At 39.5% G+C, this 25,634-nt stretch overlaps 1 protein-coding gene across 1 annotated transcript in view; it reads left to right on the top strand.

The window, feature by feature from the left end:
* Positions 1–23,252, top strand: part of atp2a3 (ATPase sarcoplasmic/endoplasmic reticulum Ca2+ transporting 3) — an 89,957-nt gene extending 66,705 nt beyond the window's left edge. Inside the window, exons 10-21 of the mRNA XM_084730470.1 lie at positions 571–673; positions 2,728–2,859; positions 9,266–9,382; positions 9,479–9,697; positions 11,635–11,970; positions 14,236–14,456; positions 14,547–14,749; positions 15,686–15,771; positions 16,130–16,263; positions 17,012–17,129; positions 20,191–20,308; positions 20,587–23,252. Coding sequence (XP_084586596.1) covers positions 571–673; positions 2,728–2,859; positions 9,266–9,382; positions 9,479–9,697; positions 11,635–11,970; positions 14,236–14,456; positions 14,547–14,749; positions 15,686–15,771; positions 16,130–16,263; positions 17,012–17,129; positions 20,191–20,308; positions 20,587–20,630 — 1,831 coding nt within the window. The 3' untranslated portion in view covers positions 20,631–23,252. The remainder of the gene's footprint in view (positions 1–570; positions 674–2,727; positions 2,860–9,265; positions 9,383–9,478; positions 9,698–11,634; positions 11,971–14,235; positions 14,457–14,546; positions 14,750–15,685; positions 15,772–16,129; positions 16,264–17,011; positions 17,130–20,190; positions 20,309–20,586) is intronic.
* Positions 23,253–25,634: the final 2,382 nt, after the last annotated feature.

Genomic DNA, 25,634 nt, shown 5'->3' with positions numbered 1-25,634 from the left:
GAAAGAATCTGACTTTAAACTGTGTGGTCATTTTGATCTCTGCCACATCAGAATGTTTTTTTTTATCTGAGTGAATCTGTGTGTTTGTGGAGGATTACAGGTAGGTGGCTTAGCTGGTTATTAGGTAGGAGAGAGCTTGTACACTTGATTGTGTCTACATGTTGTTTACTTTGCCGTTTGGTGAGTACAGCATTCTGACTCTGCATGAACCTGTCGATTTCATAACAGCAGAGTGTGGGTTATTGTGTGGGAGCTTCGCTAGCAACGGTTGCAGTCTCTACTGGGAAGGGATCCATGGTTGTCATGCAGTCAGCACTGCTTGTCAGGAACGCACACTCACACACGCACACACACACACACAGATCCACTGTTTACTACTGTACAAGCACTGTTTCTTCAGTCAACTTTGGAATGCTAAACAACTGAATGTCTTCCCCACTCATACATATTGATGAGGTTACTCTGTCTGAGGTGCAGCGAACTGTGAAGTGTCTTCGCCTTGTATTTTGCTGTTGTGAGTGACATCTTTGTGTGTGTGTGTGTGTTTGTATGTGCGTATTTTCCTTCCAGACTGAAGGGAGACAGGCCCGTCCAGTGTGGAGACTATGATGGACTTTTGGAATTGGCCACTGTGTGTTCAATGTGCAATGACTCTTCACTGGACTACAATGAGGTCATTAACACACACACAGACACACACACACACTCACACACACACACACACACACACATATACACATACGCCATTGTGTTTCCACCATTTTAGGGCAAATTGCTGAACATTGACAAGAGCTGAATGATTTTGGGAGAGATCTGTACCAAACAAAGATGTTCTCTTCAAAGTAGTATCAGTAGGATTTGTCTGAGCTGTTCATAAACGCACCAGAAAGATAGCTGATTGTTTCCAGAATGTTAAATACCAACACTTTTAGTGTCTCTGCAGATACAGACAGCACCACGCACTTCTACTGGGTCATAAGTAATCACCACAAAGTATTAGTCTGTACATTATTTTTGGGAAAATGTTGCACTGTGCAGCATGACAATATTTAATTTATTTTCACTCATATTTGACCTTTAATAAATTTGCACCTTCTGAGATTTGGAAATTCCACCAGCCCATATTACATTTTGGAGAAAATTTCAATGAAGTGTTCAGCCCTGACACTGACTGACATGTATTTCCTGGAGATTGACCCTAACCCTTCCTGTAACCACTACTCGTTTAATTCTAACCCCCTACCCTAACATTAAAGGGATAGTTTACCCAAAAGTGAAAATTCAGTCATTATCTACTCACCCTCATACCAAATGAAGGTCGGGTTTAGTTATTCAGTCCACAAAACACTGCCTCCATACTGCTCATGTAGTGTAATCCAAGTCTCCTAAAGTCCCAACATGCCATTTGCACGCCATCACCAACACACATACAGAGTTCAGTCAGTGTGCATGTAAACTTGTGGCTCCAAGCTAAGAATCTACAGGGAAGATTCAGGCTAAAAACATGGTGTAAATAACATTTTTTAAAGTCAACTTGGCATGTTGGGGCTTTTTAGGAGATTCTGCAACACTGATTTCCTGTGAAACTCCAGCAGTGTTTTGTGGACTAAAAAACTAAACATGACCTTCAGTTAGTGTAATAGAGAGTAGATAATGACTAAACTTTTATTTTAGGGTGAATTGTCTCTGTAAACATTTTATTTATTCATTCATTTTTATTTTATTTCTTGAGGGAGAAACTTTTTTTTTAACACTGTAAAACCCCTACTTAACCTAAACCTAACCTTCCCCTAACTATAAACCAAGTCAACACCCTGAAATTTAGAATTTATGTTATGGGGACTTCCTTCCTTATGGAGACACACACACATACAGATAATTTGTTTCCTCTCCTATCTATGCCTGTCATCCATTTTAGGTTTTTATGCAAAATAAACCCATCTCTAACACACGCAGCATTGTGTAGGTTAGGCTTCTTTGCATTTACAGTGTGTATGTACGCACTGAAACGACTCCATAAAAGGTAGAACTGCAGCACACACACTCCACAGAAAGCCTTCTCTTCTTTCCTTTATCAGCTGAGCTAATTTTACTCTTGAGTATGATCTTTTTCTCTGGTTTGGATTGCTTTTCTCACCTCTTTGTCATCACCATGGTATCATGGTAACCACACTGAGGAGCGAGGCCAGGGAGAAGGCACTTCTCAACTTCTCCTTCTATCCTCGCACACTAACGGTTTCAGCTCTCGTAAATGGTCATTTTGCCCCCGGTTTTGTCCATTCTTTAAATAAAGAGCCCGAGTATAGGGAAAGGAGGGGCCAGAGGAGCGGAGCGTGGTTTTTATTGCCGTCTCTGCCCGGTCACACAAACAAATGATGTGTGGTACGCCATTACCGCGTCACCTCACCTACTCCGCATCTCAGCTGGCAGGGGCACACACTTAAAAACACTTTGCATGTATGACTCAACGTTTGCGGAGGCAGAGGTGAACGACCTGCAGATTTGCTCAGGAGTCATTCTTCTGTCATTTTGAAGAGGGTCGATCACATTTAACCATGGAGACAGTGTATGGGTGTACGGCTCAGACTTTATCTAAAATGTGTCATATAAAGGCGTCTGGATTTAATGACTCAGTCACTCCTCAAATCACTCGGCTTCTATAAAAGATTTTATGAATCTGAGTTGCAGTTCAGCAGCATGTTTTGATGTATTTCTGTTCTCTCCCAGGCCAAAGGGGTTTACGAGAAGGTGGGCGAAGCCACAGAGACGGCTCTCACCACCTTGGTGGAGAAGATGAACGTCTTCAAGACGGACCTCTCTGGACTCAGCAAAGTGGAACGTGCTGGTTCCTGCAATTCGGTAAGATACATGTGGAGAGGTGATGTTGGTGATCAGGTTGCATTGTGGGTAATGTAAAGGCCAGACTTTGACTGAGGAAGGATGTTTATGGAGGATGTGTGAAATAAAACAATGAACTATATCTCTGGTTATGCTGCAGTTTGCCAATGTTAAAGGAGTGCAATTCTAAATCAGTGGAGAACTATGTCAATATGCCCATTCCAGTAGTAGAATGTAACAAAGTACAGTTACTCAAGTATAGTAATTAAGTACAAATCTGAGGTGCCTGTACTTTACTGTAGTATTTCCATTTTACCCAACATTACATTTGTACTCCAAAAATCTCACACCTCATTTACATCTGGTATTAAAAAGTTATCCAGATTGTGGTTGTTGTACAGATTGTTTACACCTCCCTAAGATTTAAGCACACTACAAACCAGAGTACCTCTAAATGTAGTCTGGCAGATCTGGGGCCAATTTCACAAAGACAGACTTTGACTGTGGCTTAGATAAAACAGATCGTAAGACTTAAGATAGACATCTAAATTCATCCATTGCACAAAGCAGTTTAGTTCTTGACTTTCTTAAGTAGGACTATGGCACAATGAATTCTGGGTAAATTGAGACCCTTTTCAAAATAGAATAAAAAAAAACAAAAAACGGCAGACCATAACTGCATCCAGCCACTCAGTTCCGTTTATCCCAGCAGAAAATATGTCTTTTGGAGAAATTTCACAGTTACAAGTACATTTTATCAGAAACATTTGGCAAATTTATGAGCCATGTTTTCCTCCTTTTTTTTTGTTGTTGGCTGCTACTGGTTAGTTGGTGGCACTGATTGTTTCCATGGTAACATGGGTCTTAAGCCTGAGTTAGCTCGTAAGTAAGCTTTCTAAATTTTATGGATGACAGTTAGGCCGCCTTTATTTTGGAGAAAGAGACTAATCTATGAGTAAAATTAAGACTAGTCTAAAATATCTTTTGTGAAACTGACTCCTGATCACAATCTGATCATGGAGCATTTATATCTGCATTCAGATGCATTTTTCCTTCTGGATATCATCGAGATACAGATCACATTTTAATACCAGCTGTAAATGGGACTTAAGAGTCAAATATTGAACTTCTCACACCACTACATTTGTCTGACCGCTTTAGTTTCTGGTTACTTTTTAGATTAAGGTTCTTTAGTCCTTAACTGTCCACTGAAAACCATTTATCTCTAAACGTGGTGATTTTGAATGTTTGTGTTAAAATGAAGGTTGAAGTGTTCCTTAATGGGTTGAGAAAATTCTCATACTTCGTAAACTCCTCAAAAACCCTCGTGGGTTAGCTGGAAAATGTATTGCCACAAGCTGGAGACAGGAGTGTTTTTCTGACTTTTTAAAGACTTAAAGATTTAAAGACTTAAAGATTATAATGCATTGCTGTGATTTAACTACTTAACAGTATATAAAGTAGTTAAAATGGTCCCTGTTAGTGTTTTTCTTTTATATCTTTTTATATTTATATCTTTTTGGATCAATGTCACTGCTGCAGTAATTTGGATGTTGCATTTTCCTGCTGTAGATGTTTAACATTGAACCGATTTTACTGTATAATGATTACTTTACTTTTCAAAAACTTTGTTTATAATACACATACCTTTTACTTAAGTAAGGTTTTGAGTGCAGGGCTTTTACAAATACGAATATGAATACAGAAACTTAATTGTCCACAATGTGGAAATTTTCTTTTGGTTTCAGCTTAAAAAAATGTCACAAAAACACAATCGTAAAAAATACAACTCATAAAATAACAATCCACACAGCCTCTCAGCATACATATTCATAAAAATATAACCCACATTACACAAGTCTACACTGTACACCAGAGGTCTGTAACCTGCAGCTCCACAGCTGCCTGCAGCTGTAAAGCCGCTCTCCATTGGCTCTCTGTGGCTTTGGTAAAAAAAAAAATGGAAAAGTTATTTCTTTAACATTTGAATTTTCACTTATCATTGTTGTAGGTGTTCGCTGTAAAAATGAAAAGAAAGTCAAACTTTCAAGGGAACGTACTGCAATAGATTTTAGAGATAATGAACTTTTCTTCTTTGGATAAACTCAAATCTTTGAGTTTCAGAAATCCCAAAAAGTTGTATTTTAAAAAAGTCACTGAGTTAAGTAATTGAAGTGAAAGTCAATGATGGAAAGTGAATATTTTCAATTAAAAGCATTTAATTTTCAGGCATCAAAATAATGACAAATCAGCTTCACAGCTCACTGAGATCAATTTTTGAAATACTTGGGGTTTTTTTTGAGTTTCTAAAATTCAAAGATTCAACTTTATCTAAAGGAGAAAAGTAAATTATCTCAACTGTAGGTCATAGGTCGACACCAAATTTAAAAAAAAGATTTAATATTTTGTCAAATAATATATTTTGTCAAGTCCTCAGACAAAAAAGAGAATTTAATAGTTGCAGCTAAAGATCTTTTTCCTTTTTTTGGCCCATAATGGCTGTTTTGATCATAAAGGTTGCAGACCCTTGCTATGCACCAACATTAATGTACTGCAGCAGATTCTGTGTCCTCGTCTACCAGATCCTCATTTCATGAATTACCTTGACAGCACTTCGGACAAAGAATTTCTTGTAAATATTATGTATTGTATAGTTAGCCTTCGATAATCTGTAACATCCTCCTGAGGGTAAAAGTTGAGAAGGGTTGTTCATAATTTTTATCCGCTCTTTTGCTTTTGTGGTTTCTGTAAAAAAAAATGGAGACCATATTTTACATCTAGTGGAGTATTTTCACAGTGTGGTATTAGTATTTTACTTTAAAAAAAAAAAAAAGTGAATACGTCTTCCACTACTGATCCAATCAGTGCTGTATGAGGACGCCAAGTCTGTTCATTCATCTACAGTGAGCTTCAACAACTGGCATGTCTGCTGCTGCAGGCTTTCACCTCTCAGCATGAATACACCAATGAGAATGTAATTACTCCGCTCATTATAGCGTACTGTACACCTCCTGGCTGCGGGGTCGACATAATGACCTAATGTGCCCCATATTTGCGCCAGATGATGTTTTACAATTAAGTGTTGCATCATCCCGAGTGATTTCCAGTGAGTCAGCAGGTCAGGGTTTATGTTACTGTCTGAGGGAGTTTTTAATAAAGCACGAGCTTGTTGACAGACATAGATATGTGTGACTTCAGGGTGTGAGTCTGTCTGGTTATGAATTAAAAACTTATCATAACTGAAATGCTTGATGGAAGATGGTGGGTCAAGGTGGAGAGCCTGACCTGTGCGTGAGAGAAGGCCTTTGTGTCTGAACAGCCAATGAATCACTGAGCAGTTGTTGGTGTTCCGGCGCCGAGGGGCCTGTCATCCTCCGTGTTGAGGACAGTCACCTCTGGCTGCTAGCCTTTTCACTCCACTGTAGATTAAAGGTCATTAAAATGCCTGTTGGTCTCGCATCCAGTGAGAACAAAGCTTGTCAGTGACAAACACTGCAGAGTCTCACATGAGATGAGCCTAGTAGTGACACAAGTCAGAAGGGGAGAGAAGCAGAGGTCTGATTGGACGTTTTCTGCTTTTAATTCAAACCTCAGAGCGCCTGCTGAATTAATCAATGCTGAGGAATAACAGCAGATTTTAGATAAGATGACCTTAACTTTTCCAAATCTCTGCTGCTGGACACACAGCTAGAAAGCAGAAGAAAAGAGGAGAATCATTTCCCAGCATGCCGCACCATGCTAAGACAAACCCCCATCGCTCTCCCTGTGTGACAGAGAGGAGAAGTTTGTCACAGTGACAGATTTCAGGACATCCGTCACCAGTCCCCTGGCAGGGTGTGTGAACATCACAGCAGCCTGACGGGACAGAGAGCATGATCAGTGTTAACCTTTCAGTCTTTATGTGTGCTGGGATCAGCACAGACTCTGAACTAGAGGGACACCTACTGGAAGAAAAAGACATTACATGAAATGTAGATAATGAGACAAACATGAGCCCACACAGACTGCAACAGAAACTCTTTCAGCTGTTCTAGTCTTATAAATATGTCATAGATAACATTTCAAAAGTCTGAAGAAATCTAAGTGGCAGAAAGTATTATAAAATACTGAAACTTGTGATGCCATAATTTTCCTTTCCCACCCATGTTAAAGAAACGATTTGTTCACGATCAAGCTGACACTGCAGCTGCGTTCTGTTCCACAGAGTACGTGAGCAGTAATCCCTGCTCCGCGCTCAGGGAATGACAGCTAAAGGAACTTGCCTTTACAAAATTCCTCCATTTGGAACACCGTGCAATATCACACACACACACACACACACACACACACACACACACACACACACACACACACAGACATCATTCCTCCAGTCGTGAGCCTGTTAACTTAAAACACCTGGATACTTCAACCAAATATTGAATGAAACAAAACAAGACATTACAAAACTTATTCCATTTAAATGTATGTAACTGTGTGCACATGAATAAATGTTATCTGATAAATTATTTATTATATATATGTATTATATGATAAATTTACAAAATGTATGAAACTGTTCCTCACGAGATTAACATAATGCAGATTTACATACATATTCGAATGTAATATGTTGATTATTTACTATTATTATGTCATATTTATATTATGTTTTCCTTAATAATTATGACTGGTAACATTATTTACAGCAAGACTTGCAGAGATATGTATATAAAAATCTGAATATTATATTACAAAATTAATATAACAAAAATTAAATGCATATTGAATAACATATAATTATGTGTAACAAGATATTTAATTATTTTTCAGTGAATTCATTAATTTAAAATGTAGTCTAATATTTTTAATTGAGGACAAAAATGTATCTTTTTAAATTGTTTATATATATATATATATATATATACATACATACATATATATGTATATATACATATATATATGTATATATATATACACATATGTATGTGTATGTATATATACATATATATGTATGTATGTATATATATGTATATATATATATATATATATATATATGTATATAAATTCTGATTCTAGTTAACAATTCTAATTTTGACAACCTCAGAACAGACAAAGTCAGTGATTTTTGGTGCCCCCCATAAAGGGGACCCAAACCCCAGGTTGGGAACCAGTGCACTAGATGATAAGAATGCATTCCATATTTTACATGAGACATGGTTGTAGTGCATCTGCAAAAGGAAATTCTTCAACAAGTTTAGTTCATAAGTGCCAACATTTATGTTGTTTAGTGTCAGTTTGATCATCACAAATAAGTAATAAAGCTAAAAAAAAAAGTGCTGTTGTTTGAATGTTTAATGTTTAAATAATTTTGTTCTAAACTTGTAAATGAGTGCCAACGTTTATATGGATCAGAACTAGAGCTGCAACAACTGATTGATAGTAATTGACTATTAAATTAATCATAAACTATTTTTATAATCGATTAATCTCTTTGAGTCATTTTTTTAATCAAAGAAAGTCAAAATTCTCAGATTTCAGCTTCTTAAATGTAAATATTCTCTAGTTTCTTTACTCCTCTCTGACAGTAAACTGAATATCTTTGAGTTGTGGACAAAACAAGACATTTTTTACTATTCTCTGGACCAAACAACTAATCAATTAATTGAGAAAATAATCAACAATTTTCATTTCTTCTTTGGGTAAACTTGGGAATTTTGGGAATCATTTAGTTATACAAATCCCCCAAAATTGTTGCCTTGAAATTTGCCTTTGAAATTTTGTTTGTTTTCTTGATGGGAAGATATAAAAAGACTGAGATGACCTGTTAACTTAGCTTAACTGCATTTGTTTGTATTTATAAGTGATGCAGAAGTGGCAGTAAAAAATGGTCAGGAATGTTCATTAATGCACAAATCAACTCTCCCAAGATTTATTGATCATTGATTGTCATTTTTAAAAAGCAGGTCCCCAGAAAAAAAGATTGGGAAACAAATTGTTTTATTGAAGCGCAGCTTTTAAAACCAGAAAGAGACGATGCTAATGCCAGATCACGATACAACGATATCCAAAATCTATCATGGTATCTGGTCTCATATCACAATGCGATATAATATTGATTTATAGGCCAGGCCTAGCTGCCAGGTTGTGTTCCTGTCTTTTTGTCAGCTAAAGGCAAAAAGCCAGTTGTTGTTGCTAACTGTCCTCAGTCAGGTCTACATTATCATCATGTGCTGTTGTGCGCAGACATCTGAGGCAGCCGCCAGACATCCAGACAAGGTGTTTGAGTGCTTCATCCTTCAGCTGTCAGTAGCTCAGCCAAACCTCTCAGTCACCCGCCGGCTGCCAGCCTGACAGCTGCCCACGAACACAGCTACTTAACTCCGGCTCTTTGTCACCTTCTTCTTCTCTTGTCATTTGTACTCTTTTCTCCCTCTTTGTCATCCGTCAGGTGATCAGGCAGCTGATGAAGAAGGAGTTCACCCTGGAGTTCTCCCGCGACCGCAAGTCCATGTCGGTCTACTGCACCCCTGTCAAGCCGGGCTCCCAGAGCAAGATGTTCATCAAGGCATGAATGAATAATACAGTAACAAACACACACACATACTTTTCATCTCTTGCATGTGTCGTCATTGTTGACTGACGTTCTCCTCTCGTGTCACAGGGCGCTCCAGAGAGCGTGATCGAGCGCTGTCAGTACCTGCGGGTGGGAACAGGGAAAGTGACGCTGACTCCAGGCCTACGTGACGAGCTGATGTCAAAGATCAGGGACTGGGGGACGGGCAGGGACACCCTGCGCTGCCTGGCGCTGGCCACTCATGACACCCCGCCACGCAAAGAGGACATGGACTTGGAAAATTCCAGCAAGTTTGTACAGTATGAGGTACAGTAAAGGACTGTGGTGATTGCATCCATTTTTCACCATTTCCTTTTTTAAAATAATGACTCATATTTTCAGAATTTAAAGAAATAGTTTGACTTTTTGGGAAATCTGCTCATTTTCTTCCTAAATGTCCACTCTCATATTTGTCCATAATGAAGCTGGAGCCAGCAGTCAGGTAGCTTTGCTCAGAACACACATTTTATAGGTCAGGTGTACATTACATTATATTTAATTGTTTGCTATGACCTCATTTGTAAGTCCTTCATTAAGGCTTAATTTTATTCCCACCACATTTTTATTTATTCATTTATTTTCTCCTTCTTCCTTCCTTTTGCTCTCACTCAATTTATTTTATGTTGTTTATGTTATTAATGTGGGTCTGCACATACATGTACACGTATAGAGGTAGATATTTGAATGTACTTTACTCTGTTATATGTGTTCAAAAAGACAATAAATACAGTTTAAAGAAAATAATAAAAGACTGGAGGTAGTGGGGAACAGCTAGGCCAACTCTGTCTAAGGGTACAGAAATCTGTCTTTAATAGGTTATAACTTGTTTGTTTAATCCTTGAAAGTTGTTGCTTTGTCACTTTATTTTTTTGTACATGTTAAATAAGCTGTGGTGATGGAGCTATGGTCATGATTTTACCTCTGGACTGGCTTCTGTTCCACTTGCGCATTCTTGAAGTTACGTTTTCATTTGGGGTCTTTAAGTTTAAGAGGTGCTGGCACATTTCATTTTACCCTTGGGGAGCCATGCTGGCTATTTTTTTTTTTTTTTAATTTAGCCTTAGCCTTTGTCAAAAGTCCTTGTTTTAGTTGACTACAATTTTGTGCATTTTAGTCTTATCTTAGTCAAAGAAAACCATAACATATGTTGAATGATTAAGAATGCAGAGAGTGAGTGGTCTGGTCCTGGTCCTGGTCCTGGTCCTGGTCCTGGTCCTGGTCCTGGTCCTGGTCCTGACTGAGCTCACTGTGTGGTCCAGGTGTTGTCCTGATGTGCTGAGTGCAGCACAGGAAACGGAACTGAAGAAATACAGAAAAACAGAAACTTTGGCAAGGTTTTTATTTTTTAAAATTACAGTTTAGGCTTGTCAGTTTTTGTCAACAATATTGAATGTTGATTAAGGCCGAACAATGTGAAAACATATCTGTTTGCAGTTACTTTGACTGATACTGCCATTGCGACAGGATTTGTGATATTAGAGGAAAGGATCATTTTACATCATTACTCTCATTTTCATTTAAAACATTATTATTGTGTGCATAGGACCTGCACCAAACAAAGATGTTTTCTAAAATCTGTAAAAAAAAAAAAAAAATATGATGTGTAGGTCAGGACATTTCTGCAGCACAATATTTAATTTAAAATGATAGTTTGACACATATTTTGCATTTAACACATGCTGCACCTCCTGTGATTTGAAAATTACCATAGGCCATATTGGATAAAAATTGGATAAAATTTGGATAAATTGTTCAGCCCTAATGTTGACAGGTAGTGACAGTGATGTCTCAGTATCGTCTTGATAATGGAAAGAAAAAGGTTGAACATATTTTGTCATAGTTTTCATTCTTGAAATAAACACTATTCCAGTCATTGAGCTAAGCTAAGCTAACTGTCTCCTGGCTGTAACTTAATATTTAACACACAGATATCATCTCAGCAAAAAAATCAAATGAGCATATTTCCGAAAATGTCAAACTATTCCTTTAATGTCCACAGTAGTGATTAAATCTTTATGAGGCTTTTATGCTTATTTCTTCTTCCGTGGAACCATTCCTTTGTTCCATAGAGAGTAATCTGTTTTATATTTTCAGCAGCAATACAAATAAAATGAGGGGAATTCCGTCTGTAAAACTGAAGTGAGATTGTGTTCTCAGATACCGTCTTAATCCCCTTCTTTCTCTTTTTCTCTGGTTCCATTTAGCTTGGCCTCACATTCGTTGGCTGTGTGGGCATGCTTGACCCGCCCAGGAAGGAGGTCATCGGGTCAGTGAAACTGTGCAATGAGGCAGGTATCCGTGTCATCATGATCACAGGAGACAACAAGGGCACAGCTGTGGCCATCTGCAGACGAATTGGCATCTTTGGCGAGGAGGAGGACGTGATGGGGAAGGCCTACACCGGCCGAGAGTTTGATGACCTCCCGCCAGATGCCCAGAGGGAAGCCGTCAAGCGGGCGCGATGCTTCGCCCGCGTCGAGCCGGCTCACAAGTCAAAGATTGTGGGATACTTGCAGTCTTTTGATGAGATTACTGCCATGGTGAGGAGAAGTAATGATTCAACTCCAATTCAAGGATTCATTTTTAACCCCAGTTAAATCCTGGTTTAACCTTAATTTATGATGCACCAAACTTTTAAACCACCTTAAAATTAAGAAAGATTTAACCTTGGTTTAGTTTTTACTCAAAACCTATATTGAATTCATTTCTGTTCCACCAAAACTTCAACTCCACTTTCCAATGTGATCCAGTCCTACTTACACTGGAGGAGGTTTTACTTTTAAAATAGCTGCCTTATTGAGAAGTATTGAGTAAAATAATTCTCTGCTGAGCCATCATGAGTAGGCTAACTAGGCTAATTAACTTTTTAGCTGGCTAGCAAACAATGTAACATTTTGTTAATTTTGTCGCTAGCACAAAAATAATGTAATGTTTTAACTTTTTCACTAACTAGCAAGTAATGTATCATTTTTTCTTTTTAAGCTAGCTAGCAAATAAAAGAACATTTTGCTAGGTAGCAAACAATATGTTTTCTCTTTTTTTTATCTAGCTAGCCAACAATATAACACTTTTCTTTTTTAGCTAGCTAGCAAACAATGTAAGATGTGTTTACCTTTTAGCTACTTAGCTAACAATATAACATTTAACTTCTTTGCTAGCTAGCAAAGAGATTAAAGCTGATTAAACAATTTAATTTACATCGCTAAACTTTATTTAGTGATTTACTAAAGAGTCTTTGATTAAATTAGTCAGCCAGGTTTTACTACTATAATCTTGCTACTCCTTATTCTTGCCCTTCACTGGCACCCAACCATCATCTTCAACTTTTACACTTTTTTCCACTTCCTACAAATCCACACATTGTATATTTCCTTTGTCATATAATTCTTTATACGTGTTGCGGGGCAAAAAAATGTCTTTTCTACTTCCTTCAACTTATTCGAATGACTTGCAGAGATGCATGAGAAGAGGCCAGTGAGGCGTGACATATTTCAGGTCTCTGTGAGGCTGCTCTCTCAGACACTGCTATCAAAAGCTGTCATCTCTGGCCCGCTCTGCTGCTTCCTATCTGACACACGTCTCAGTAGAGGGGCTGATCCGAGGGGAAGATGGGAGGTTGGGAGACAACAATATCACCATTTGCCTGTCAGACTAACTCCGACATTCAACACAATCTAAAGCTGCTTTAGGCCCTGCCATGACAGATTAATATATCTTACTTGCTCAGCTTTAGCTTAATCCTGTCTGGATCTGAAATGATAATGAGACTTTACATAATGACATCGCAGTTCATTTTCAATCATCTTTAATTTGGTAGAGCCATCACTTTAAAATATAATCTTCCCTAAAACTGTAATGTGGGATCAGTATTTTAAGAATAAACAAGTTGTCACGTTCAGTACAGCACACAACACTGGCTTGTGCCAAAGAAGTTTTTTTTAAGTTTTATTCATTTAAGAGATTCTTTCAACTCCTGTGTTGTTTTAAAGTAGTTAAATGTTCCACAAAATCTGGCTCCAGTTAAAGCTATGATATGTAACATTTCTGTCTTAAAATATCTAACACGAGACCTATGTTATATATTTTATTCTTACATTGTATTTTGTTGAGTTGTGTACTTACATTATGTTACATTTAGTCATGTTTGCCGACTTCCTTCCTCACTCTCTGATGTATGTTAAGATATCTCATGTTTTCTTGGAAACAGCAACTAGCAGCTAGTAGGAAATCCACCATTACCTTGAATAAATTAACCCTTTCTAGCCCCTCCCCTTTTTGGTCTGTGCTCCAAAAACAGAGAACAAACTTGGTGTCTTGGCCAGTTTTCTTCTTTCCTTGTAAAAGCAACACATAGAGACACATACATAAGATGTGAATATGTGTCACTTTTACAGGTGCTCCAGCAACGTCTTTTCAACATCTTTAAAATTTGGTTTTCTTTTCAGCATAGATGAAACAAGCACACAGCATATCTAAGTACAGGAAACAGGAAAGGAGAGAGTTACCTGAGCTACCAAGCTTGCCTAATATCATTGGAGCACAAAGCAAAAAGGGGTGGGACTTAGGAAGGGTCAGTATATTCAAGGTAACGCTGTATTTCCTGCTAGTCTAGTTGGTACAACTTTCAGGGATACAACAACAACTCCCATGATCACATGCTACTTCAGATATCGTCAAACTATGTCTTTTGTTGTTGTTGCACATTTTAATGTTGAAAAAGTTCTTTATGAGTCTTAGAATACATGATACAATTCTGAGTCAGTTTTTCTGCTGCATTAATGACGTAAACATTTTTCTCATCGCAGACAGGAGACGGTGTGAACGACGCCCCGGCCCTGAAAAAAGCAGAGATTGGCATCGCCATGGGCTCCGGCACAGCGGTGGCCAAGTCGGCGTCTGAGATGGTGCTGTCTGATGACAACTTCTCCACCATCGTGGCTGCTGTGGAGGAGGGCAGGGCCATCTACAACAACATGAAGCAGTTCATCAGATACCTCATCTCCTCCAACGTGGGAGAGGTCGTCTGGTGAGACACACTCAGATACAACAGCCACCAGGTGGGACTGTCTTCACCTTCAGTCTGACGTTTGTGTCTCCTCTCACTGTCCGTCTCCAGCATCTTCCTCACAGCCATCCTGGGCCTCCCTGAGGCTCTCATCCCAGTGCAGCTGCTGTGGGTTAATCTGGTGACTGACGGTCTGCCTGCCACCGCCCTGGGCTTCAACCCTCCAGACCTGGACATTATGGACAAACCACCCCGCAACCCCAAAGAGCCTCTCATCTCCGGCTGGCTCTTCTTCAGATATCTGGCTATTGGAGGTAGAACAAACTGCTGAGAATCAATGTGTCATGTCATGTTATTGGTTTATGTTAGATGTCTATAATACATTATAAGCATATTCTTAAGTTATAATGTATTTATAAGGTTTTACAAAGCTCTTATAATTATTTCGAATAATAACACATTATGAATTCTAAGTTTCTAAAATGGAAAAATGTCTTATAAACATCAATATTACATTATAACATGACTTTGTAAGCTATTATGACAGCACTGTATAAGTATAGTTGTATGATGTTCTAGACATTATTCCATTTCAGAAACTGTTATGATGTGTTAGAGCAGTTCTCTGTGTCTTTAGAACTGACAAAAGTTATGATAGTTGTATTGCAGTGTGTAACCCAGGAGCTATAAAGCTGTAATTATCATACATTATCATATATTATGTCCACCAATAATAATACTTTATAAACCAGTGTGTAATGTAACTGTGTGTGTGTGTCATAGGTCTACTGTACATAGAAATAATTACCTCTTGTTTAGGATCAAATCAAGAAACAACAAACAATATATAAACACAAACTCATAATGAATAAAAAGCAGAATATCAGCTGTGAGGAGAATTACCAACATGTATCATGTGTTGTTGTGTTTGTCCTTTGTGCTGTGACACACACTGACAAATGTTGCAGCTTCCATGGTGATGATGCTTTTTTCTCCCAGAAGATATTTCATTTTGGTTTGATCAGAGAGTGTATCAAAATCCTTGAGTTTACGTTTAACTTTAGTGAGAAACTTTGTCCTGTTATCTTCATGTTTGCTGCAGTGCAGCAGGAAATGTTGCTCTGTCTCCACCTGTCTCTGTGGACACTGTTGACACAGCCTGTCTTCTCTAACTTTGTAGTTCTAGTGAATGTTGACTTCTTTCTTTCATTCTGGTGTGAACATGATGTCTTTGACTGTTTCTGCTGCAGGATACGTGGGTCTTGGAACAGTCGGAGCTGCCACATGGTGGTACCTGTTCGATGAAGAAGGCCCACAAGTGTCTTTCTATCAGCTGGTGAGTTGCTCTACTCAGTTTTTCTCTCACATTTCCATATGTCCCCCCTCCCTCCGAGCTGTCTTTACATTGCCTGCTGTCGGACACAGTCATGTTCGGTGATCCCAGCAGAGGACAGAAATAGAAAGGGAAGTCAGAGCCGTCTGGTTTGATTGCACACGGGGTGGGAACGAGGCCAAGGTTCTGCAGCTGTTCCCCCATCAGATGTGAGCTCCATCAAACCAGGTCGCAGAGGTCCTGGTTAAATCCTGCTTACACACATGAAACCTCACACACACACACACACACACACACACACACACACACACACACACACACACACACACACACACTGACTCCTGTCTGTCTCTCTCTGCAGAGACATTTCATGCAGTGCACCGAGGACAACCCCATGTTCCGGGACATCGACTGTGAGGTGTTTGAATCGCGCTACCCGACAACCATGGCCCTGTCCGTGCTGGTCACCATCGAAATGTTCAACGCGCTCAACAGGTCAGCCATCTTCTGTTGAGATGTCGGAGTGAACGCTCCGCAAATGTTACGGCTGTCAGATTTGTATTAAAAAAGAAGACACTGTCATCCAACATGACAGCACTCCCTTTGAGGAATAAGTACACGGCCGTGGCAGGGATAACAACACGGTTACAATATCAGAAAAACACAAACTCTTCACTACTGACTCCACGTAGCTGCTCATAATGTCTGTATATATTTTAGATTCTGCGTTTGGTTAATGTGGCAGAGGAATAGGACTCAGCCACACATCTTAAGAAATGGAATAATGCTTATTTGGGGAGGCAGAAAATAAAAGGAACAGTGGTATGAAGGGAAAAGTGCTCGTGTTTTTGCCAGGATTGCTCATGGAGCAAGTCTGTCAGTAGCTCCCTATAGAAACAAACGCTGATGTCTCACTCAGGAAAGAATCTGAGGACGGGAAGGTTCAAATAAAGAGCTGCTCGACCAATGAAAACGTTCACCCTGGCCAAAGACAGGCTGTAAAACTGTCAGAGGTGTTTAAATGGTTGCTGTCACCCTGGAGGATTTAGTCTTACATTTGATTAATTGCACTGACATTCTAATGAAATCTTGGCGTAATTCTTTTAATAATTGTATTTTTTTCTCTGTGAGTTTGCAGGAATTATTTGATCTTTTCAACATGATAGAAAATCTTCCATGTAGAGTCCTTCCTGTCACACTGAGCAGATAAATTGTCAACATGTTTTGATCTTCTCCCCGCCAGTTTGTCTGAGAACCAGTCCCTGGTCAGGATGCCTCCTTGGGTCAATATTTGGCTGCTGGGAGCCATCATCCTCTCCCTATCCCTCCACTTCTTAATCCTCTATGTCGAGCCTCTGCCGGTGAGTACTCATCGACTGTCTGGGACACTTGTAGACTCTGCCAGTGTGCCTGCTTTGGATCTATTGGGGGAGCTGTGAAATAAACATACTGTGGGATGATGTTCAACTATGTTAACATGACTTATTTCGAAAGAAAGAGTACAGTATCCCTGAGAGCACTACCACTATCTGCACCACAGGGTATTTTTTTGTCACTAGAAACGACTGAAAGAATGAGATTGCAGATACAAGCAGCTGAAATGAGTTTCCTCCACAGAGCAGCTGGTGTCAGCCTCAGAGAGGTGTGGAGCTACTCCTTCTAGCTGAGGTGGTTTGGTTATCTAATTGGGATGCCTCATGGGTGCCTTTCTTTGGACGTTTTCCGGGCACGTCCAACTGGGAGAGGCCCTCAGGGTAGACCCAGAACTCCCTGGGGAGATTATATATCTCATCTGGCCTGGGAACACCTCGGGTTCCCCCAGGAAGAGCTGGGCAGAGACGTCTGGAATACCAGCTTGGGACAAATGATAAAAAAAAAACATCTCAACTTAATGGACAACAAATGTAACATCCTACAGAAAACACAAGAAAAATAGAGAAACACAACCACACTGTAAAAAAAAAACAGTAGTTGAGACGACTTAAATCTTCAAGGCATCACACTACAATCAATTTTGAGTTTTGAGCTCAACTCACACTCTTCAGCTCTGACATAAACTTTTGCTGACCTATGATCTTTAGTTGAGAATATTTACTTTTACTTGTACTTCTCAACTTTTTGTTTTTACAGTGCAAATATGAAGCCCCTCCAAGTCACACAGACCATGAGTTACAAAACAGCAGGAGTTTTCTGGGGTCACTAAATATGGCAGCAGTGTTCATCACTTTTTAGTGTCCCCTGGAAACTTGTTTTGTAACTCTGTTGTGTTCTGTGCAGCTGTAGCATTTCTGTATATGGTTGTGTTTTCTGTATTTGCAGTGTGCCTCTATATTTAGTTGTGTTTTTATGCCTCTGAGCTGGTGATAGCAGTGACGGGTGGTGTTATTTATACTGGTTGTCCATCCATCCATCGTTCTTGTGAACATAATTCATCATCAGGAACAACTTCTTCATTTACATCTGGTACAAATGAATACTTGGACCCGAGCATCATATTTTGGTGATCACCATGACCTCGAATCCATGCTGTTCTTATGAACGCGACATCTCAGGAATGCCTGAGGGAATATATTCAGATTTTCCAGAAATTTCCACATGCACAGAAGGATTAACTCATTAGATTTTGATGACCAAATGTTAAAGGGATAATTCACCCAAACATGAAAATTCAGTCATTATCTCCTCACCCTCATGTCGACTCAGGGTCGGGTTTAGTTTTTTAGTCCACAGAACACTGCTGGAGTTGCAGAATCCCCCAAATAACTGAAGTGAATGTTGACCAGTTTTTGGAACGGAAACAAAACACTGAAAAATAAGACATATAACACCTCCATGCTGCTCCTTTGGTGTAATCAAAGTTCCTGAAGCCAAAACATACCAAGTTGACTTGAAAGATTTACACCATATTTTTAGCCTGAATCTTCACTGTAGATTCATAGCTTGGAGTCACGTTCATGTGTGTGCACACTGTCTGAACTGTGTGTGTGGTGTGACGAGGTGTGTGCACAAGTGAGCAGCATGTTGGGGCTTTAGGAGACTTACACCAAACAAGCAGTATGGAGGTGTAATATGTTTTATATTTTTTGTTTGTTTTTTCCATTTGAAAACTGGTCACCATTCACTTCCATTGTTTGGGAGATTCTGCATCACTGTTTTCCTGCGAAACTCCAGCAGTGTTTTGTGGATTAAAAAACTAAACCTGACCAGTCAATATGAGGGTGAGTAGATAATGACTGGATTTTTATTTTTGGGTGAACTATCCCTTTAAGGTCAGTGTGACCTCACAAATCACATTTTTGACATAATTAATCATAATAATCATCATAATAATTTGACATAATTTAAGAATTCATATGTTGATTGTGGCAAAAATTCACACAAATGTCTAACAGGATAAAATGATGAGGTGATCCAGAAGGTCGACCTCACTGTGACATCATAATGTTCAGCTCTCTATCGGTCTTCTGTCCTCCTCTGTAAAAATAGTCTCTAAGTGAAGACAGCATGTTTCTCACTCGAAATTATTCACTGGAATCACACATGTAGAGTGAAAACTTCCATTTTGCCAAAACAATGACTTCCTTCACTGCATGTATTATATGAGTCTTGACAGATGTGGATGTAAACTGCAAATGAAAACTGGTTGGTGGAGGCATACAACTGTGAAGCAGTACAATATTTTTATTCATTTATTTTATTAACAGCCTGCACACAGTTCTGGTACAGAAGGTCACTGATCACTGTCACTGCCAAATATCAGGCAGGAAAATAAAGGCTGAACTAAACTGAGGCCTTTAATTATTTTATGTTAATAGCTTTGATACTTTTGATACTATTGAATGTATAATTAACAGAGATTGTATGTACTTCTTAATTGGGTTCAGTTGTATACTTGGTTGGTTTTATCACTTATCAAGTTGGTGACGATGTTCTTCTTTATTTCCTCGTGTTTGTTTTCTTAGGTTGCACTGTGCTAAACTGTCAGGACTAGGGCTGCACGAAATTTCTAATTGAAATTTTATCGAAATTGTAGTACATCGTCCTGCAATTTTCAAATCACAGGAGGTGCAATATTTGTTAAAGGCAAAATGTGTCAAAAAAGTTCTTTAATGAATGAATGACATGAGACAGAGATGTCCTGTCCTTACACATCAGATTCTACAGACTGAAAAAACAGATTCCTGCAAGAAATCACACCATAGTCATTTTAACATGTTCTTAAATCAAAATAAGAATAATGATCTAAAAATGATCTTTACCTCTAATGTCACAAATCATATTGCAAATTGCAATATCAGTCAAAATAACTGCAATTAGATATTGTTTCAAGAGAGTGGCGAAGCTGTACTACTGTAGCCTCGTCTGCCATCTGATGCATTATGAAAGGAGTTTCTGACTCTTTTGCTTTCCTCTGTCCTCCAGTTGATCTTCCAGGTGACCCCCCTGCGCTGGTCCCAGTGGATTGTGGTCCTGAAGATTTCCATCCCAGTCATCCTCCTGGATGAGGCACTGAAATACATGTCCAGGAACCATCTAGAAGGTATGCTGAGTTTTTTTAATCAACCCGCAAAAAAATCAGGAAACATTTTGAGTTTATTCAAATCAGTGAAATGCTGAAAATCTGATTTTACTGACGAGTCTCTTCTGCTCTTTTTTCTCTCTCCTGCATTTCTAATTCAGCCTAAATTCTTTTTATCTCACCTTCTGTGAAAAGGTACTCTATTTCCTGCCTCTTCACTTCTTCTTCTCTCTCTGCTTTAGACTGATCACACCGGGTTTGATGCTTTCTAAATGATATGTTTTTCTTACCTCTTACAGGTGATGACGAGAAGAAATACCGGAGGAGATGGCAGCTGAACTAAGACCTCTCCCTCAACACACTCACACACTTAGACACACGCCTACCCTCTTCTTCCCTTTACAAGCTAGGAACCTTTTCTCTCCCCTGTCCTCGTTCCCCACTCCTGCATGTCCAACAAACACACCACCACTAGAGATGAGCAGCGGCTTGCATGAGGATGAGCGTGTGAGAAAGACGTTCCTGCGAGCATGGCTTCGTACAAGTGTGTGAGTGAATGAGAAGTGTGCGTGTGCGTGTGTGTGTGTGTGAACGGCAGATGCAGGCCTGTCTTTGTAGTTGCGAGAGCGAGAAACAACTGCAGAAAAAAAAAAACAACTGCTCTGCTTTTTAAAGATTTCTGCTCATTGGTTTTTTCGACTGTACAGTACAAACGTAGTGGTGCAGTAACTGGACTTTGGGGAGGGAAGGAGAGGGAGGACAGGGGAACGGAGGTGGATAATCCTGGGTGGGAGGGTGGGGGTGGGGGCTGAAATTAGCACAGAGACCGAAAGAGAGATTGAGAGGCCGGCCTGCCATGGAGAAGAGACTGGCGAACACACTGGCAGAAGAAGAGCATCAGCGAGAAGGTGAAGACAGCCGACTCATCCTACCGGTGTGTGTCCACAGAAACATTATCATCATGGAGGTACCACCCAGGCTTCTGCCACCCACACTACTGGCATCAACTTCCAGCCAGCTCTGCGAGAACACGGCCTCTCGTTAGCACAACACAATCGTTATCTCCGGCCAGTTTGTCACGGGGCTGCTCCTTCGTCACTCTCTCCGTCTTTACTCCTGTTGATCGTGTGTCATGCAGATTTCTTCTCTGTCTCTCTTTCTTGCTCTCTGTTGAGGAGGCAGCTGTGGGCCCGGAGGGGGGGGGGGGGTTTGGGGTGTGATCGGGCTCTCTGAGTTAGGAGGTGGAGACGTTGCTCCGCCTCGAGGTGTGAATAGCTTTACGCTGCTTGGCCGCTTCCTTCGGCTCTTAATTCGAGGAGCTGAGGTCAGCTCACAGACTTCAATAATAATACAAATAAAAATCAAAAATCAAACATCAACCAAACCAGCATATCAGTAGAGTTGTCGTCAGCCCGTCCATCCAGCTGGTCCTGTTAAGCCTCACTTTAAAGGGACAGTTCACCCCAAAATTAAAAATGCACATTTTTCCACTCACCTGTAGTGCTATTTGTCCATCTAGATAGTTTTGGTGAGTTGCAGAGTTTTGGAGATACCAGCCACTAGAGACGTCTGCATTCTCTCTGATACAAATGGACTAGTACCCTTGCATATACATGCTGCTTGGCTTGACTGAGTTTGACCCGGCAAGTCAGCCCAGCATGGCGGGGATCTGCATTACAACAATGTCACCTTGAAGATGTCTCTTTTAAATGAAGACAAGCTTAGCTTGAGTCTAGCAGCTGTAAAACAGTGAATAAACACTTTAATTCCTATAAATTCTTCACAATTAAAGTCTCCCAATATGTTGTTACTTGAAGGGATAATTCACCGAAACTATGCCTCTAAATGCTTTTATTTGAAGCAGTGAAATCAGGAAATTTTGGTTATTCATCAGCAACTTAACACAACTCCTGTCCAGTTGAAAGTAAACACCAAACAGTAAAATAAATCAGAAAAGTCCAAATGATGCAGCCAAGAAACCAAATTTGATTCAGTTAGAAGCTACAGAGGTACAGAGAGATGAAAGTGGTGATGGAAATGCGTGGTGTGACTCAGCATGGCCAAAACTGATGATGCTTAAAGCACCAAAAAATACCTTTGAAAAACTCAGCAATATTGTCTATTTCCAGAAATCATGTAGGAACTACTGTCTTTCATCTGGCGAGGATTCTATAGGTTAATAAGTTACACCAAAACTATCTAGACAGATAAACAGCACTGCAGGAGGGGGAACAATATGTGATTTTGATTTTGGGGTGAAATGGCCCTTAAATGTTCACCTGCTGTGCTGCCGTTGGAGTTTTAGCTGTCAGATATCTAAATTAAATGCAGATCTGAACAACAGGATGACATTTTTGCACAGAATAATTGTCTTGAAGCATCATGTTGTCGATCTCCCTTTAATTTCTTCAGTTATTCCTAACCCTGCACCAGCGTTAAGGTGTGTGTGTGTGTGTGTTTGTGTGCGTGCGTGCATGTGTGCGTGTGTGTGTGTGTGTGCATACTGTATAGCCTTACTTGAATTAATTTGTCTAATTTGACCTGATAGGCTCTCCAGTCGTTGAATCGCACAGATGAAGTAGTTAAAGTAAGTTAAGGACCGGCAACTTAAACTGCTTGATTGTCTCACTTGCTCAAATATTATTAAGCACATGTAACATCCATGCCTTATATACAGCCCACTGCACCTCCACATTGGATATGTGGTCGAAATGAATGTGTTCCTGCTAACCTTTAATTAGCCTTCTCCCCACCGCCGCCACTCTCGCTCATACGTGCCCTATCAGTGATGTTCATCCTGATCACTCGAGGTCTGACAGACTCTGAATGTCCACCTGGTCTGAGGCATGTTTGACAGGACGACCCTTTTGTTTTGTGCTTTGTGCGCTGCTCCCTCAGCTCCTCCTGCTCTCTCAGTGCTTTAGCGACTCACTTGGGTATTGTTTTATAATGACTAAATAGTAATGTATTTGACTGAATGAACCCGCAGGGTTTGGATTGTGTCTTTAAGTCTTAATTATGGGTTTTGTGTTGAGCTCTGGCGCTCTGTGGACGGGGACAGTGCTGTGTTTGGTCTCTTGTTGCTTCCACAAAGGATAGAGGAGAGCGTGCACATTGAAAAATAAAAATCATAAAAGAAACAGGATCTGCACACTCTGTCAGGTGCTTCTAATGAATTCAAATGAATTTAATAAAGCAATGTTTTGATTTAAACAGATCTTCAAGGAAACTGTTGCCTAGTGAAGATATTTGTGCAGTTTTCTTTAAATTAAATCAACTGGGATTTATTGACAAACTGTGCAGATCCTTCTTCTTTTTCCTTCATTTTCTCGCTTCCAGACCTGATTTACAACAAGCAGGGCTGACATAGAGCCTGTGTAGAACCTAAAAGAAAAGCCATCCCTAAACTCTTCAACATTAGTTCCTAGTCTGCTGTTGCTGTATGTATTCATCTATTTTGTTGCTTGGTGATGTTTTTTTCATACTCTGGGGGATAACTAGCCAAACTTAGATGGCATGACATCATTGGATCCAGATATTTCCAGTTCCACACGCTCTCTGGGGTCAGTCTTGGAAATGTACAGAAGGAAATCACTCACTTCAGCTGAAGTTGATGAAACAAAATCAGGGAAAGTTCACTAAATAGTTTATTAAAAAAACATCATGAGACACAGGCTTCAAACATCACAGCCTGACGACTGTTACAATGTGACAAGACTTAAAGCCAGAGTTTGGATCATTTGAAGTGGGGTTATTATATGAGCTACTTATTGATAGTCAGTGTATTACCTACAGTAGATGGTGGTCAGTACTCGCCCAGTTTGGAGAAGCAGCAGGAGTACCAGTGTAGGAAGCTAAGTCATGTACTGCTGTGGACAGTCAGAAACAAAACTTACAAAATCTACATAACTTTAATTGTACACTGTAGTTTAGGGTTGAAACAAACAATGACTTTCACTGTCGATTAATCTGTCCATTGTTTTCTTAATTAATTGATAAGTAGTTTGATTGCGTAAAATATCAGAACCTAAAGATATTTAGCTCGCTGTCAGACAGGAGTAAAGAAACCAGAAAATATTTACAAACTGGAGTCTGACGGTTTTTTTTTTTTCTTAAAAACATTTGGTCAAACCATGTAATCAACTATCAAAATAATTTGCATTTAATTTAATAATGGATTCATAATCAGTCAATTAATAGCTGCAGCTCTGCTATATTTAGATCACTTTGTCTTGTTGTTAGGCAGCCTTCTCGCTTAGGAAACCAATGTTATATAAGCCAAATATCACTCTTGCTAAAGCAACCAGACTCCTTTAGCAAAAGCAGTACTTTTACTTTGCAGAAGACAGGAGTTGCTGGCCTACAGCTGCCTAGATCTGCTAGTTTATTTGTGTTATTCTGGAGTTGATGAATGAATCCGATCAAACCCTTTACAACGCTGAAGTCATTCCATGACACAAACAAACTAATTGATAGAGGCAGTGGTTGACCAGCAACTCCCGTATTCTCCAAGGTAAAATGACTGATTTTGCCACTGGGGTTTGGTTGGTTTGGAGAGAGACACATTTAGCTTGTATAACTGTGGTTTCCTGTCAAAAAAGAGCTGTTTTATTGCAGGGTAAAGCGATGAAAATATTCTAAATATAGCACACATTGAAAATGATGGGCCTTTTTTTAGGTGGCTAAAATACATTTTGCTGCTGACCCTGTCCACAGCAGTACACTGCATACCCTCTACAGTGTTACTGCTTCTCCAGACTGGGGATTTGTTTTCCATCATCTACTGTAGCTAATACACTGATTGTTTAAATGACTCATACAACCACACTTCAAAAAATGTGAACAATCCCTTTAAGGGTGGAACGTTCCTTATCATTTTACACCAGAAACTGGATTTTATCTTAAGGAAATAGTGGCTTGATTTTGATTTGACATAAAACAATTGTTCTGTTCTGTTCAAATATTTTTTTTTCCACCACCATGAGAACGTGGCTCCTCTGTCCTCTGACCAGCAGACCGTCTGTCCCTGTCCCAGGTCCCCACAGCTCTGTAACATGCTGGCACTCTGGCCACCAGGCACTATAGGTCTGTATAGCCTTGTTATTTACTACTGAATCCTCAACTCTGTACAGAAGATGAGAATATGATCGCATGGAACCTTGTTACTGTAATAATAACCTATACAGTATATAATATTTAATTTTTTGATAACTTACATCATACTTACCAACAACAGACAGACTTGCGAGAAAGCATTTTTTATTTTTCTTTGAGCACATGGTATCTAAGGATCTCGTTTCTTGTTTTGTAGAATAGAGAGGTTGTTTCTTCATCGTTCCTGTTTGGT

The sequence above is a fragment of the Lutjanus erythropterus genome, chromosome 11 (genome assembly GCF_056507025.1).
Source record: "Lutjanus erythropterus isolate fLutEry1 chromosome 11, fLutEry1.hap2, whole genome shotgun sequence".
NCBI lineage: Eukaryota > Metazoa > Chordata > Actinopteri > Lutjaniformes > Lutjanidae > Lutjanus > Lutjanus erythropterus.
Note: the sequence above shows the minus strand (reverse complement) of the source record. Positions and strands in the feature narration are given on the sequence as shown.